The 15,510-nt window shown below is 29.2% G+C and overlaps 3 protein-coding genes and 2 pseudogenes across 7 annotated transcripts; 4 read left to right on the top strand and 1 right to left on the bottom strand.

Annotated features, from left to right (window-relative positions):
* The first annotated feature begins 303 nt into the window (after window positions 1-303).
* On the top strand, window positions 304-2,927 carry LOC111415011 (odorant receptor Or2-like). 3 transcript variants are annotated; one of them, XM_071196548.1, is made up of 6 exons: window positions 304-1,278; window positions 1,333-1,525; window positions 1,573-2,005; window positions 2,057-2,273; window positions 2,325-2,585; window positions 2,645-2,927. In XM_071196548.1, the coding sequence occupies exons 1-6, from the start codon at window positions 1,204-1,206 to the stop codon at window positions 2,708-2,710; spliced, it is 1,245 nt and encodes a 414-aa protein (XP_071052649.1). In that variant the 5' UTR covers window positions 304-1,203; the 3' UTR covers window positions 2,711-2,927. The 3 variants fall into 3 exon arrangements, with proteins under 3 accessions (XP_071052649.1, XP_071052648.1, XP_071052650.1); XM_071196547.1 differs by having other exon boundaries at window positions 1,573-2,273; XM_071196549.1 differs by having other exon boundaries at window positions 1,573-2,273; window positions 2,325-2,612; window positions 2,676-2,927.
* A 1,896-nt stretch (window positions 2,928-4,823) lies between these two features.
* LOC111415022 (pseudouridine-5'-phosphatase pseudogene) lies at window positions 4,824-5,573 on the top strand (annotated as a pseudogene).
* A 179-nt stretch (window positions 5,574-5,752) lies between these two features.
* Window positions 5,753-6,535, bottom strand: LOC111414983 (pseudouridine-5'-phosphatase pseudogene; annotated as a pseudogene).
* Window positions 6,536-6,899: 364 nt separating this feature from the next.
* On the top strand, window positions 6,900-9,890 carry LOC111415037 (Protein O-mannosyltransferase rt). Its single transcript, XM_023046530.2, has 4 exons — window positions 6,900-7,566; window positions 7,634-8,970; window positions 9,030-9,247; window positions 9,303-9,890. The coding sequence occupies exons 1-4, from the start codon at window positions 7,220-7,222 to the stop codon at window positions 9,789-9,791; spliced, it is 2,391 nt and encodes a 796-aa protein (XP_022902298.2). The 5' UTR covers window positions 6,900-7,219; the 3' UTR covers window positions 9,792-9,890.
* An 831-nt stretch (window positions 9,891-10,721) lies between these two features.
* LOC111415038 (transmembrane protein 268) lies at window positions 10,722-15,476 on the top strand. Of its 3 annotated transcripts, none has more exons than XM_023046532.2 (5): window positions 10,722-11,267; window positions 11,331-11,446; window positions 12,537-13,043; window positions 13,534-13,693; window positions 15,318-15,476. In XM_023046532.2, the coding sequence occupies exons 1-5, from the start codon at window positions 10,958-10,960 to the stop codon at window positions 15,395-15,397; spliced, it is 1,173 nt and encodes a 390-aa protein (XP_022902300.1). In that variant the 5' UTR covers window positions 10,722-10,957; the 3' UTR covers window positions 15,398-15,476. The 3 variants fall into 3 exon arrangements, with proteins under 3 accessions (XP_022902300.1, XP_022902299.1, XP_022902301.1); XM_023046533.2 differs by having other exon boundaries at window positions 10,726-11,267; window positions 14,087-15,476; XM_023046531.2 differs by lacking the exon at window positions 15,318-15,476 and having other exon boundaries at window positions 10,723-11,267; window positions 13,170-13,624.
* Window positions 15,477-15,510: the final 34 nt, after the last annotated feature.

The following is a 15,510-nucleotide window of genomic DNA, read 5'->3' as shown; positions in this document are numbered from 1 at the left end:
AAGCTAAAAATTAACATTTTTTTAGTGTCATCAAAAAAAATTAAATTTACAGTTTCCTGTAAATTATGGTACTATAACTAAAAATTATTCTACTAAAAATTTATATAAAATTTACTTTATTTCCTAATATGTAACATTCTAACATGTTAAACTTTTCGTGATTTTCTTAATCCATCTTAAAAAACAGGATTTTTAATTTGACACTTCAGAAAATATTGAATACAAACAAATGTTGCTATGTTTATTTGAATTAAATAAAATATTTATGAGCGCCATCTATCAATAATTAAGTCATTTAATAATAATATTAAATATTAATAAAAAATGTGAAATAATGCAATCTATTCCAACTTTTGTGTAAAACAAATATAAATTAAATAGTTCAACAAATGTATTTGTTTCAATTATCAGAAATATGTTTTTTTAATTTTTAGTTATAATTTACAGGAAACTGTAAATTTAATTTCTTTGACGACACCAAAAAAAAAAGGTTTATTTTTAGCTTTATTCTAAAACAATAAGAAATAGACCTGTCAAACCCTATATTTTTGTAATCAGAAAAAAATAACGAATTTAATAAGCGAATAATCAGTGGCTGTTTCCATTTCCGAGTTAGCCTATTCGGACATCGAATTTAAACCATCCTGTACATATAAATAGAATATTCGTGCAAAATGATTTAATATTAAAATAGGATTATTTAAGTGTTAACCTAAGCCTAACCTATCCTTTGATATGGACTCCCTTCGCTGATAGAATGAGAGTCATTCGGCTTGCGCATACAACAATTCAATGAGAGTTAGTGCTTTCATGGAGGCATTGTGGTTAGCGAGACTTACAAACCCTCCAGCATGCCTATGAAGTGTGTATATTTGCATCTTGTTTATTTATACACAAATATCTAAGTATACTTTATCGGTAGTTATTAGGTTGTGTTCCAAAGGTGGTTTTTGTTATAGTTGAGGAGTGATTAAATCGTATTTGCTTGATAATAATTTCCATACGATACATTCCCACTAATTAAATTAAGTTCCCATATTAAATAATAATACCCCGAAAATACAAAAATTAACCACATCCACATTGGAATACCCACAATTATTTAATGCATACATCCATATAAAATTTATTACACTCATATAAATACAGAAACATTTCAAATTAAACGTCAATAAATACATCTTTGGTGTAACTGTATCAAATATGACGTCGTTTATTCGAAAAATCATAAAAGCGTTTAAAGACCCAGCTCTTCCTGAAAATTATTTCAGGCTTGAAGTAAATTTATTTATTATTTTCAACTTAAACCTCTTTAATTAAAATAAATTTTAGATTTATAATTTAAGAGCTTTCGGGCTGGAAATGTTAAAAGAGGAATCGTGGTTATACACAATTTACTCAAGAATAACCCTTTTATTTCTGGTTTATTCTTTCACGGCCGGGGAATCTTTGGAAGTTTATTTGAATTGGGGAGGATTAAATGCGCTGGTTGATGTTGTATCTTACCTGTTTACTCATATTGGGGGTACAAAGTAAAAATGATTTTACATAAAGCTAATTTAATTATTTTAGGCGCGGTAAAAGTAACGCTTCTATTTTATAATCGAAAAAAATTTGGTGCAATGATTAGAAAGTTTCACGCGATACCTTTCGCTCCAAACCCAACAAGAGGAGGCAACGTCGAAGCAGAATTCATAAGAAAAGTTATTAAAATAACCGATATACAATTCGGTGTTTATATGACGTTTGTTTCTGCAACCCTATTCATCGGAGGAATCAGATGTAGTTGGTCGATATTATTTAAAACCCGTAATGAATGGGTGGTCCCATTCTCACCTATAACAATTCTTAAACACGCCGGTTCCCCGTATTTCGAACTCGGAAGTTTATATCAATACGTTTGCGTCACTTTATTTGCAGTTATTATCGTTACGGTGGACGTCTTGCTTTGTTGTATCATGGCACAATTAAGCGTTCAATTTAAAATTCTTAGAAACGCTTTCGAGTATATCCCATTAACGATTATTAATAACGTTATAAATTTGAATTATTTTAGGAATATGAGGAATCGAGCTAAAGAAATGGCAAATATAGGTCCAAATCCAAAAAACGAAGAAGAATGTATGCGAATTATTTTAGGCGAATACATTCACCATCATTGCGCTGTATTTCAATTAGCCGCCGAATTAGAAGATCTTATTAATGTAATCGTTTTGGGGGCCACCGGAGTTGATACCATTCTTTTATGTTTTCTTTTGTATCAATGCGCTAGAGTAAACTATTTCAAATCTTGTTAAAACTCATTATTAATTTATTCGTTTTAGTATCCTATTGGAAGCGTTACTTTCCTACAAAATTTTTTTTACTATTGGATCATTGTCACTCAAGTTAGCATGTATTGTTATTGGGGAAACGAAATTACCAGTGAAGCGGAAGAATTGGCTACAGCCGCAGGAAACGTTAATTGGCCCGGGACCTCACTTTCTGTACCGAGAGGTTTAGTTTTGGTTATTGCAAGAAGTCAAAAACCGTTGTTTATGACCATTGGAAAGTTTTTTCCTTTATCTTTAACCACATTAATGAGTGTAACGTGATTTTTTTTTATAAAAATGGTATTAAAAGTAATTTTATTTATTTTTTTTAGTTACTCAAAGGTTCTTTTTCCTATTTTACAGTGATGAGACAAACTAACAATATGGAACAAGAATAAGTAGCCGAAATTTGAAATTAAATAAATTACCTTTAAATTGCTTTTTATTGCACGATAATATCTCGATTCGTTCTTGAGATACGACTTTTTTAATTTTAACTTTATATTTAGAATAATCAAATATGCCGAGTTGGGTTTAAAAAGTTATAATAACGATGTTTATGGAAAATAAGATATTCTTTATGGTGCATTAAATCTTCATCAAATTTCCTTTAAACTGCTTTTTATTTCATAATGATATCTCAATTAGTTTTTGAGATACAAAAACTCTAACATTTATGTTCAAGGTCATGCAAAGTTGCAGTCAAAAATTCATAACTCCAAAATTTAAAGATTCGAAGAAATGATCTTCAACATGTTAAATACTAAATAAATTTACTTTAAAATGCTTTTTATTTCATGGTGATATCTCAATTCGTTCTTGAGATACGATTTTTTAAATTTTATCTTACAGTTTAGAACAATCAAACATGACGAGTTGGGTTTAAAAAGTCATAACAACGATGTTTATGGAAAACAAGAAATTGTTTATGGTGCATTAAATCTTCATCAAATTTGCTTTAAACCGCTTTTTATTTCATAACGATATCTCAATTAGTTTTTAAGATACATAAAGATTAATTACCCCAACATTTATGTTCAAGGTTATGTAAGGTTGTAATCAAAAAATCATAACTCCAAAATTTTAAGATTCAAAGAAATGATCTTCAATATATTAAATCCCAAATAAATTTACTTTAAATTGTTTTTTATTTCATGGTGATATCTCAATTCGTTCTTGAGATACGATTTTTTTATTTTATCTTACAGTTTAGAACAATCAAACATGACGAGTTGGGTTTAAAAAGTCATAACAACGATGTTTATGGAAAATAAGAAATTGTTTATGGTGCATTAAATCTTCATCAAATTTGCTTTAAACCGCCTTTTATTTCATCATGATATCTCAATTAGTTTTTGAGATACATAAAGATTAATTTCCAACATTTATGTTCAAGGTTATGTAAGGTTGTAATCAAAAAATCATAACTCTGAAATTTGAAGATTCGAAGAAATTATCTTCAACACATTAAATACTAAACAAATTTACTTTAAAATGCTTTTTATTTCATGGTGATATCTCAATTCGTTCTTGAGATACGATTTTTTTAATTTTATCTTACAGTTTAGAACAATCAAACATGACGAGTTGGGTTTAAAAAGTCATAACAACGATGTTTATGGAAAATAAGAAATTGTTTATGGTGCATTAAATCTTCATCAAATTTGCTTTAAACCGCCTTTTATTTCATCATGATATCTCAATAAGTTTTTGAGATACATAAAGATTAATTATCCTAACATTTATGTTCAAGGTTATGCAAGGTTGTAATCAAAAAATCATAACTCCAAAATTTTAAGATTCGAAGAAATGATCTTCAACATATTAAATACTAAATAAATTTACTTTAAAATGCTTTTTATTTCATGGTGATATCTCAATTCGTTCTCGAGATACGATTTTTTTAATTTTATCTTACAGTTTAGAACAATCAAACATGACGAGTTGGGTTTAAAAAGTCATAACAACGATGTTTATGGAAAATAAGAAATTAGTTATGGTGCATTAAATCTTCATCAAATTTGCTTTAAACCGCTTTTTATTTCATAACGATATCTCAATTAGTTTTTATGATACATAAAGATTAATTACCCCAACATTTATGTTCAAGGTTATGTAAGGTTGTAATCAAAAAATCATAACTCCAAAATTTTAAGATTCGAAGAAATGATCTTCAACATATTAAATACTAAATAAATTTACTTTAAAATGCTTTTTATTTCATGGTGATATCTCAATTCGTTCTTGAGATACGATCCTTTAAACTTTATATTCATATCTATAACAATGAAGCATGCAGAGTTAAAGTGCTTATTAAAATATATGGTAAAGGTGAGTGTAGATGACTAATACGTTGCGTATAGACCATCCAGTATGTTATTAATTATTAAATTTGTTTTATTGACTTTTATATTTGACATTTTTGTATTCTGTCTAAATTAAATCAAAATTATCGTTTTCCTCACGATAATCTTTAAATTTTTTATCTCAAAATTCTCGCAGTGCCCAAAAATGCGTTTGATACACGTCGTTTATTCTCTGGCCCAAACAGCACAAAAATTACCAAAACAAACCCCCATAAAAAAATTCTTCAAAGCGACTCATTGCATTTTTGATCTCGACGATATCATTTTGGACACGAGTCGTTCCTACGAATTGTCTTGTGCGAAAATTTTTAGGGGATTTGGGGAGCACTTCACATCGCAATGGCGTCAAAAAATGTTAACGATGTCTTCGAAAGATTTTTGGAAAGATGTGAGAGAAACGTATCGGTTACCAAGTTCTTGGGTTGCGCTGGAAACCGATTGCCAAGATGTTTATAAGCGTTACGTTGAAGGGGCAACTTTAAGATCGGGCGCAAAAAAATTAATCACGCATTTATATCAGAATAATATTCCGATGGCTGTGGTAACATCTTGCGATAGAAAAGGAATGGAAATGAAAACGAGTCACTTAAAGAAATTTATGGGTCTATTTAGGCATATTGTTTGTTCCGATGGTGACGCAAGCATAAAAAATTGCAAACCGATGCCGGATGTTAACTTAATTTGTGCGTCAAGATTTTTGGAGAAACCGATTTTTTGTAACTGTTTGGCTTTTGAGGGGACCCCAAGAGGAATTAGCTCAGCTTTATCCGCGGGGATGCAATGTGTTGCAATTCCAAGTCAAAATGTTCCTGTTGAAATGTGTCAACATGCAACATTATTGATTAATTCACTTGGAGATTTCGAACCAGAAGTTTTTGGACTACCACCGCTATGATATGGTGTTAAATAATTTGAGAAGTGATTGTTTTATAAATTAGTGGAAATGTGTTTAATAATTTGTTAATATGTACAATTGAATAAAAATTATTTTGAAATAAATTACATTAATTTATGAGATTAAAACCAAACAAGAAAACTACATTAATTTATTAGTTATCCACAAGACACATAGTACTAATAAATCCGAGCTGGTTTTTTACTTAATTGTTCTCGAAGAAGGGGTAAACCATATCTTCCTGGCCAAAAATCGGTTAAATTATGAACAACTTCTGAGGCGAACGTAATATCTTTGTGTAAAGTAACGGGCGGACTTGTTACCCCAATTACTTGCATGCAAGCGCAAGATGCAGCCATAATTCCATTTGGAGTATTTTCAAAAACTAAACAATTCTCAGGATGTGCGTTGTTGAAGAATTTTTCGGCACAAAGCGAATAAATTTGTCCACTCGGTTTTGATTTGGTTACGTTAATATCATCACCACAAAGGATGTGAGAAAATTTTGACATAAGACTCCTTATGTTTGTAGTTTTGATATCAAACGAGGTTTTTGTTGAATTGGTTACAACAGCCATTGGAATTTTATGTCTTTCAAAGTGATTGATTAAGCGTTCGATTCCTGGTTTTAATGGCGCATGTGGTAAAGATTTATTGATTATGTTTTGATACTCTATATAAAGTCTATCCCATTGGCAAGACATCTTTAGTTCTTTAACAACCTTTTTCCACATCTCTTTTTCGTTCATCCCAAAAATCTTGAATCTCCAGTCATAATCGTATGGCAAATTATATTTATCGAACACATGTTTGTACGCTGAATTCAACATTTTATGATTATCTAAAATCGTTCCATCTAAATCAAATATTACGTGAGTAACACGATTGTAATTTCTAAATTGAATCAACGAAATTTTTCTTAATAGTATTGAAGAATTTAAACAAATTTTTAAGGAAATCATGATGATCTAAACATTCTAAATGACATATTTATTTTATGACAAATCAAAATATTAAAGATGCTTGCTTTCAAAAAATAAAACTTTCTTGATTCATTTTAATTATTATTTATAAATTAGTTATAATCAAATTACTAAATATACTAAAAATGCAACCAATTTACCACGGATTATGAAAGTTCGGTTAATTATCAATAGATGGCGATGCCAAAATGGTTTAAATTTACAAAAATTAAACAATTACTACAACTTATAAATAAGTAAATATATAAATAATTAATAAAATTTGTTTATACATATCTAAAAATAAAATTATAATAAAAACAACATCAAAAAAAATTTTTTTTAATTAGAATGAAGTGAGGTTATGATTGTGTCAACAAACGTCATAACCTAAATTTTAATATTAATTTAAACACTTTAAAAATAAAAACCTAATTAGAATGTAATTAAAAATGAATAAATCCCACAAAATAGGGTTGAAATTAAAATAAACTTAGTAAATAGTTAGGTGTAAACAGATTGGGTTGGGTTCGTTTTAAAAAAAAGTACCGTTACAATGGTATTTATGCCACGAATTGCATAAATTCCATAAACGAAGCGTGTGCCAACAACCTCCGAATCCCAAACTTAAAATGCAACAATTCAATTAAAACTTAAAAGTTCTTAAAGTTTATTTTGTTAATAATGGAAAATGTACGAAATAGAAAGATAGCAAAAAATAAGAACAAAAAAGAAAAACATGATAAATTAGAAGAGTTAAGTGAAATTAATCAAGGTCTGAACGAAACTAATCAAGAATCCAATCAAAATGACGAAGATCTTAAAGGTATTAATCGAAATATTGAGAAAATAAATGATAACCTAACAAAAAATGAGGTTATGGAAAGTTTTGAGGAATCTAAACGTAAATTAAAAATAAAAAGTTCTTGTACGCTTCAATTTCGAATTGAAATTGATTTCATTGCGGTTATTTTATTTCTGGCTGCGTTATATACGAGATTTTATAAATTGGAGCAACCCAAATATATTGTGTAAGTTACATAACCTCACTTTTTTTTTTAAATATTGAATAAAGAGGTTATTCAATATTTTTTTTAGGTTTGATGAACTACATTATGGAAAATACGTTTCTTTGTATATGAAAAACACCTTTTTCTTTGATAACCACCCACCGTTAGGTAAACAATTAATAGCAGGGGCAGCCTATATGGCAGGTTATGATGGTAAATTTAAATTTGATCGAATCGGAAGTCCGTATAATGAAAAAGTACCGTTATTTGCAATGAGGTTTATCCCAGCGTTTTTTGGTAGCTTATTAATACCGACTGCTTATTATTTAATGTTAGAAACTGGGCTTAGTAAACCCACGGCTCTTTTAGGAGGATTATTATTATTATTGGATAATGCAATTTTAACCCAAAGTCGATTTATTTTAATGGAATCAATGTTAATATTTTTTACCTTATTTGGATTACTTTGTGTAATGAGATTTAAACGATTAGAAATGAAAAGGATGGGAACAGGGTGGTTAATTTTAGGTTCGGCCGCTTTAACATGTGGGTTATGCGTTAAATACGTAGCGTTTTATTCGTTTTGTTTATTTATTTCGATTATATTTAAAGATTTTTGGAAAAAACTTGCTGATAAAAAGTTTTCCAATGTTAATTTAATTCTAAATTTTTTAATTTTAACCTCAATTTTAACTATAATCCCATTAATAATTTATTTAACCGTTTTTTCCGTCCATTTAAACCTACTTTATAAAGCGGGACCTCATGATAGCATCATGACGAGTGCTTTTCAAGCTTCACTCGAAGGCGGTTTAGCTTCCATCACCAAAGGTCAACCACTTCTAGTCGCCCATGGCTCCCAAATTACTTTAAGACACACTCATGGTCGTACTTGTTGGTTACATTCTCACGCTCATGTTTACCCCGTTCGATATCCAGATAAAAGAGGCTCAAGTCATCAACAACAAGTCACTTGTTACTCGTTTAAAGACGTTAACAATTGGTGGATTGTAAAAAGGCCCCAAAAAAATGATTTGGTAGTTGAAAAACCAATTGATTCAATCAAACATGGCGATATCATCCAATTAGTCCATGGAATTACAAGCCGGGCTTTAAATTCCCATGATGTAGCGGCCCCCATGTCACCTCAATGCCAAGAGGTGTCTTGTTATATTGATTATAACGTTTCAATGCCTGCACAAAATTTATGGAGGGTTGAGGTGATTAATCGAGATCAAAATGGCGATTTTTGGCACACAATTCAAAGCTTAGTTCGGTTAATTCACGTTGATAGTAATCAAGCGTTAAAATTCAGTGGGAGACAACTTCCTGAATGGGGTTTTCACCAACATGAAGTTGTAGCCGATAGAATTATTTATCAAGATGATACGGTTTGGAATGTTGAAGAACATCGATATACAAAATGTTAGTACTAAAATATCTAACTCCTCATTAATTATTAATTTCTTATTAATTACTTGTAGCTGACGATCAAAAAGAGCGCGAAAGAGAAATGGTATCAGCAGAAATGATTCCAACAACAGCAACAAAGTTATCATTTTGGGATAAATTCTTTGAATTGCAATATAAAATGATATTCTCTGGTACAGAGAGTGTTCAAAATCATATGTATAGCTCGGAACCTTTAGAATGGCCCTTAATGTCGCGTGGAATTGCTTATTGGATCTCAAATACGAGTAATGTGAGTGTAATAAATTGAGGTTATAAAGAAATTTTGTAAAAATTATGTTTTTTAGGCTCAAATACACCTTCTTGGTAATTTATTAATATGGTACTCATCAACAATCTCATTATTTTTATACTCATCTTTATTAATATTTTATTTATTGAGACGTAGAAGAAAATGTTATGATATACCCGAAAAAATGTATGAAAACTTTGTTTTGGTAGGTGAAGTGTTTTTTGTAGGATATCTATTCCATTTTATTCCTTATTTTTTCGTTGAACGCACGTTATTTTTACACAATTATTTACCGGCGTTTATTTTTAAAGTTTTATTAATGGCAGGATTAATCGAACACTTATTTACACTTTTTTTAACAAAAATTAAGGTTAAATTTATTACAGAAATGTTTTTATTTTTGCTTTTCTTATGGACGTTTGGCATTTTTTATGTATTCAATAAGTTTTTAATTTTAAGTTATGGTTTAACTCCTTTAACAATGAATGATATTATTAATTTAAGGTGGAAAGATACTTGGGATTTTATCGTTCATAAACATTAAAGTTATGAAGTTTTTTTTATATGATGGACGTATTGAACCTATTTTTTTTAAAAGACGTATTTTTATATGAATTTTTAATAAAATTATTTAAAGTTAAAATGTTGAATTTAAAAAAAAAACGCATTTCAGCGCCATCTATACATGACAGCTGGTATTATATTTAAAAATTGGAGACTAATTTAAAAAAATGTAATGTTTCTAGTTCTCTAGAAACATGCTACACAGGCTTTTATTTATCTGTTATGTATTTCACAATTATTAATATTCAAATTATTACTTTTCAACAATGTCAAATGTTGTTGAAAGCCAACAAAAGATGGCGCTATTATGAAATTTAAATTGAGTGTGTTGAAAGGTTAAGTTTATTCCATTCTGTTCTTAAAAAGAAATTTTTAGTAGAAATGGGTTTTAGCTGTTATTAATTAAGACAAAAAATTTTATAGAGAGCAATATTCGCACTATTAAAGCACAATAAGCTTTCAAAGTGAGTACAAAAAGTATTACTTAATTTTTTTTATTTGATGAGTACACAATCGAACACTTCTTTGCACTTTTATTAACAATATCGTTCATAAACATTAAAGTTATGATTTTTTATATGATGAACGTATTGAGCCTATTTTTTTAAAAGATACGTATTTTTATATGAATTTTTAATAAAATTATTTAAAGTTTTAAAAAAACGCGTTTCAGCGCCATCTATACATGACAACTGGTATTATATTTAAAAATTGTGAAAGTTAGGGATTAATTAAAAAAATTCAAAGTTTATTTGTACTTCAACATAATCTATAATTATTCTATTTACACCGATTAATTTAATCCTTTGAAATAACCCTATTAAATAAGTTTGTTATAATACTTTAAAGAAGCGCCATCTACAAACAAAGAGATTAATTAAAAGAATTCCAACCTGTTTTACCTTAAAACAGGTAGTAGAAACTTATTTAATGTAAATTAGCCACCTTACATACACACATTCCATTAGAAGAAGTATAAATTAGTGATAAAATGAGTAAGTCCCGCCCTAATTATCACTTCCGTCCGTAAAACGTTGAAAAAGTTGGTCAAAACTCCCAAAGAAAACACCATGAAACTACCCTCTTAATCCTGTTATCAGTTATTATTGAAATCGTAAACGTGTTAAAAGATTAATCGGAATTAAAATGAACGTAGTAGAAGACGATGTTAAAAGTGAACCGGGCAAAACGGATGTGGTGGCCCCAAAATCGCAACCATCGCCAACGAAAAGTTGGGTTAAATTTGAAGAGGAAGCCCAAAACGGTGTTACGACTACGAATAAAAACGTTTCGAACGAACCGGCAGTTATTAAAACGGAAAGTATTCAAGTAAATTTGGAAAGGAGTATTACTAGTTCTTTAAACGATAGTAATGGGCCTAATAACGATAACCAACCCTTACGAAACGTTGTTTTACCTATTACGAGTGTTAATGATACCATTCGACAAGGTTTTAGTAAGTTTAATAAATTTATTTTTAGGTTATGTTTATTAAAAAGAATTATTTTAATTTTTATAGCTAATGGTGATATAATTGTGACTTTATTGCCTGTTAATTCACGATTTCCTTGGGTAACCCCAGCACAATTCCGTCCAGAATTGGTACCTGAAGAACTTATGGCTCAAGGTCTTACTGTAAGTATTATTTAAATTGCTTTTTAACTCATAAAGCTTATTGTTATGCATGTTACATGAAATATGCGCTATGAATCATTATCATTAGCTTATTAAAATTATATAATGAGTTTTATTGGAGCTAAGTAATATTTTTTTTTCCAATTAACAAAAATTAACTGAAAAATTATTTTGTATTTGTTTCTTGATTTACTTTCTAACCAAACTTTTTCTTTTCTTAACCCTAAAAAGTTGTTTATTAACAATTAGGGGTAAAAAAACTTGAAAGAAAAAGATTTTTAAGTTGTTGTTATATTAACTTATTCCTTTAAAGCTAACATTGATTCATGTATGTTATTTTTTTAAAGAATGCAATCAGTCTTGCCACTTTTGGAACACGAAAATAAGTTTTTATTATTGCAATTAACCTTTGTATTATATGTATTACTCAATCACTTTTCCTTATTTTATATCTTTGTAGGTTAGAAAAATATGACGTTTTGAACTGTCACTTGAAATAATTGAGATGTGTCAAGTGTGATTATATATCCACTAACTTCACATCAGTGTCAACTTTAAATCATTTGTTAATATATTATGCATTAAATATTTTTTAAAATTAATAATTTTTATGCAAAACAGGCAAGTTAATAAAATACTGTCTTGTTGGCAACACTGGATGCAATAAGTGGTTGTGAGAGAATTTTAAAATTTAATCTTCAAGTACACCATGCAATTGTCAATAGAAATGATCGTTGGACAAAAGATGGCGCTAGTTATTAAACTTCAAATTTATTTTCTGAATTTTATTATTTACTTTTTTGTATTAAATCTATATACCTTAACTCATTTGCATAAGATTAGATCTTTACGGAACCCGAATTTCGGCTAAACCCTAATGATTCTAGTTCCAGGTCTAGAGTTAGTTCTAGTAACAATGTTAGTGTAAAACTAGAACTAGAAACATATTTAAATTGATTTTTAACCCATAAACCTTATTGTTATGCATGTTACATAAAATATGCGCTATGAATCATTATAATTAGCTTATTAAAATTATATAATAAGTTTTATTGGAGCTGAGTAATATTTTTTTATTTACTTTTTCCAGTTAACTGTCGAAGAATATGTCCAATCAATGGAACTTTTAGTAAACGATTACCGTTTCACAATTTACAATATATGTTACAAACGAATATTAGTTGTTTGGATAACAATAGCTTTCAGTCTTTTACTTGGTTTATTATTTTCCGGTTTAAACGGCTTATTGCTTTTCGGGGTTGGAATAACTTGGCTAGTTATTAACGCGGGTGTTATTTTCTTATCGATTTGGATCAAATTCAAACTTTCGCGTAATTTGGAACGTTGCTTGGCCAATGTTAACAAGCAACTTCTTCGCCATAAGATCATTTTGGCGTTAGACGATCGCGGAAAAATTTCATGCCATAAAGTAACGTTATGTTTCATTTATTTGGACCCGGGACCTTGCATTAATCAATTACAAACGTGTATCGAACAACAAGAACGAGAAGCTAATGGGTGGGAACAAAGAATGGATATTTCTGCTAACGACATTGTTATACAAGGATCAAGAACAACCAGGTTATCACGAAAACAGGTAAGAAACGTGAATTATTAATTTATTAGAAATTTTTTTGATTTATTTTGAGGTTAATTTTCTTTTGGTAACAATGAAATTTAAAATGGATTATTTTTTGAGGTTATGTTTTTGGTTTTCATACAGGGTAAAGCCGAGCAGGTGTTCACGCGATACCTGCAGAGGTGGGGAAAGGATTTTTTACGACGCCGGCTCGACTGGACCCTAGAGGATACCATTGGAAATCCTTCAAACCCACGGCACATAACCTCAGCTTTATGTCCGTGTCAATATATCGAGGAAATTCTAGCTAATAAACCGCCGAGAAGCGATATAAGGGATTGTTGCCCTTATTGGTCAAGGTTTTTGGCTAGAATGGGCGTCGATTAATAAAGTTGTAGAAAAAACGTGTTAATAATAAGCAAAAAAGTTATTTTTTAAGTTACTTAACCTCAAAAAGTTTTAAATGAAATTAAGATATAGGTTATGTATTTATAAATTTTCCGTTTAGGAACGTGCAGCTTTATTATATCTCCGTTACGCCTCGCGATGGGGTAAAGAAAGAGTTAGGGGTTACTTAGCGAGTCCTCCAGCGAAAGGGGGGCGCCATTGTCCGTCCATAACATGTCCCTGTCAATTTATTGAGGATCATCTTCAATGTAAACCGGCAGGCAAGTTAACAATACGCTCGATTTTTAATTTACCAGATCAAACCGTTAATTCTTGAAACGAAAATCAAAGTTATCGATAAAAAAATTAGTTTCTATTTGTTTCTTAACTTACTTTCTAACCAAACTTTATTTTCTTTTTATTAACCTTAAAAAGTTGTTTACTAACAATTACTTGAAAGAAAGGGATTTTTAGGTTTTAAACGTTGTTGGTTTATTAACTTATTCCTTTAAAGCTAACATGATTCATGTATGTTATTTTTTTTTTAAGGATGCAATCAGTGTTGCCACTTTTGGAACACGAAAATAAGTTTTTATTATTGCAATTATCCTTTTTATATATTACGATCAATCACTTTTACTAATTTTATAATAAATAACATTATATCTTTGTAGGTTAGAAAAATATGACGTTTTGAACTGTCACTTGAAATAATTGAGTGTGATTTATATGTCCGCTAACTTCACATCAGTGTCAACTTTAAATCATCCTTTAATATATGTATTAAATATTTTTTAAAATGAATAATTTTAGGCAAATTAATAAAAGACTGTCTTGGTGGCAACACTGAATGCAATAAGTGGTTGTGAATTTTAAAATTTAACCTTCCAGTACACCATGCTATTGTCAATAGAAACGATCGTTGGGCAAAAGATGGCGCTAGTTATTAAACTTCAAATTTATTGTCTGAATTTTATTATTTACTGTTTTGTATTAAATCTATATAACTTAACTCATTTGCAAACGCTCAGATATTTACGGAACCCGAATCATTCTAGTTCCAGGTCTAGAGTTAGTTCTACTAACGATGTTAGTATAAAACTAGAACTAACACTAGACCTAGAACTACAAAGTTTCGAGTTTAGCTTCTTAAGAAACTCTTGGCTAAACCCAAATGCTTCTACTTCTAGTGAAAGTGTTAGTTCTATTATAGCTACACAGGCTTTTATTTATCTGTTATGTATTCACAACATTTCACAAATATTATATTTATTAGAATTGTTATTATCTGTCAACAATGTCAAATGTTGTTGAAAGCCAACAAAAGATGGCGCTATTGCTAAATTTAAATTGGGTGTATTGAAAGGTTAAGTTTATTCTATTCTGTTTTTAAAAAGAAATTTTTAATAGAATTGGGTTTTAGCTGTTATTAATTAAGGAAAAAAATGTTATAGAGAGCAATATTCGCACGATTAATGCACAATAAGCATTCAAAGTGAGTACAAAAAGTATTGAAACGTATGTACTTAATTTTTTTTTTACTTGACGAGTATACACTCTTTTTAAATGTGATTTTTAACCTTAACATTCCACATTTTTTCATTATTAACCTTTTATTCTTATTGTTAGATAGAAACACGTTATTAAAGGTTTTAAAGGCTACATAATAATATATAGAAATATCCGTCCACGTTGTATTTTTTATAAATGTATATATAACGAAATAAACAATAAATTATTATTATTATTACAAAAAAAAAGTAATCGTTTATTTATTTCATTCATTTTCATTACGCTTTTGGGTTACTTTTCTTTAAAGCATTTTAGCTTCTTAGCCATTTTCTTTGGGTCTTGTTATAAAAGGGATATCAAATTCCAATGATGATAAATAGTTCTGTTTTTTAGGACCATGTTCGTTTTTTCTTGGTTTATCAGATAGAAATGTTCGTTATGATATGGGAACCTATCCTGTTATATCTGTTTAAAGGTTAATGAAGAATATATGATATAAAAAGTTATTATTTTTGTATTTCTCTATTAAATAAACTTGTATGTTAATTATCACCAAGCGTTTATTTTAATCCGTTTTACATTTTTC

This window comes from Onthophagus taurus, chromosome 6, assembly GCF_036711975.1.
Source record: "Onthophagus taurus isolate NC chromosome 6, IU_Otau_3.0, whole genome shotgun sequence".
Classification (NCBI taxonomy): domain Eukaryota; kingdom Metazoa; phylum Arthropoda; class Insecta; order Coleoptera; family Scarabaeidae; genus Onthophagus; species Onthophagus taurus.
The sequence above is the reverse complement of the archived record's forward strand: the minus strand, read 5'-3'. Positions and strand labels throughout refer to the sequence as shown.

Coding starts and splice junctions, on each gene's coding strand:
- LOC111415011 (XM_071196547.1), top strand. CDS start 1,204: ATGACGTCGTTTATTCGAAAAATCATAAAAGCGTTTAAAGACCCAGCT. Junction 1,526..1,572: donor CCTGTTTACTCATATTGGGG/GTACAAAGTAAA, acceptor TAATTATTTTAG/GCGCGGTAAAAGTAACGCTT. Junction 2,274..2,324: donor TTTTGTATCAATGCGCTAGA/GTAAACTATTTC, acceptor TATTCGTTTTAG/TATCCTATTGGAAGCGTTAC.
- LOC111415037 (XM_023046530.2), top strand. CDS start 7,220: ATGGAAAATGTACGAAATAGAAAGATAGCAAAAAATAAGAACAAAAAA. Junction 7,567..7,633: donor GAGCAACCCAAATATATTGT/GTAAGTTACATA, acceptor TATTTTTTTTAG/GTTTGATGAACTACATTATG. Junction 9,248..9,302: donor GGATCTCAAATACGAGTAAT/GTGAGTGTAATA, acceptor TATGTTTTTTAG/GCTCAAATACACCTTCTTGG.
- LOC111415038 (XM_023046531.2), top strand. CDS start 10,958: ATGAACGTAGTAGAAGACGATGTTAAAAGTGAACCGGGCAAAACGGAT. Junction 11,268..11,330: donor TACCATTCGACAAGGTTTTA/GTAAGTTTAATA, acceptor TAATTTTTATAG/CTAATGGTGATATAATTGTG. Junction 13,044..13,169: donor CCAGGTTATCACGAAAACAG/GTAAGAAACGTG, acceptor GTTTTCATACAG/GGTAAAGCCGAGCAGGTGTT.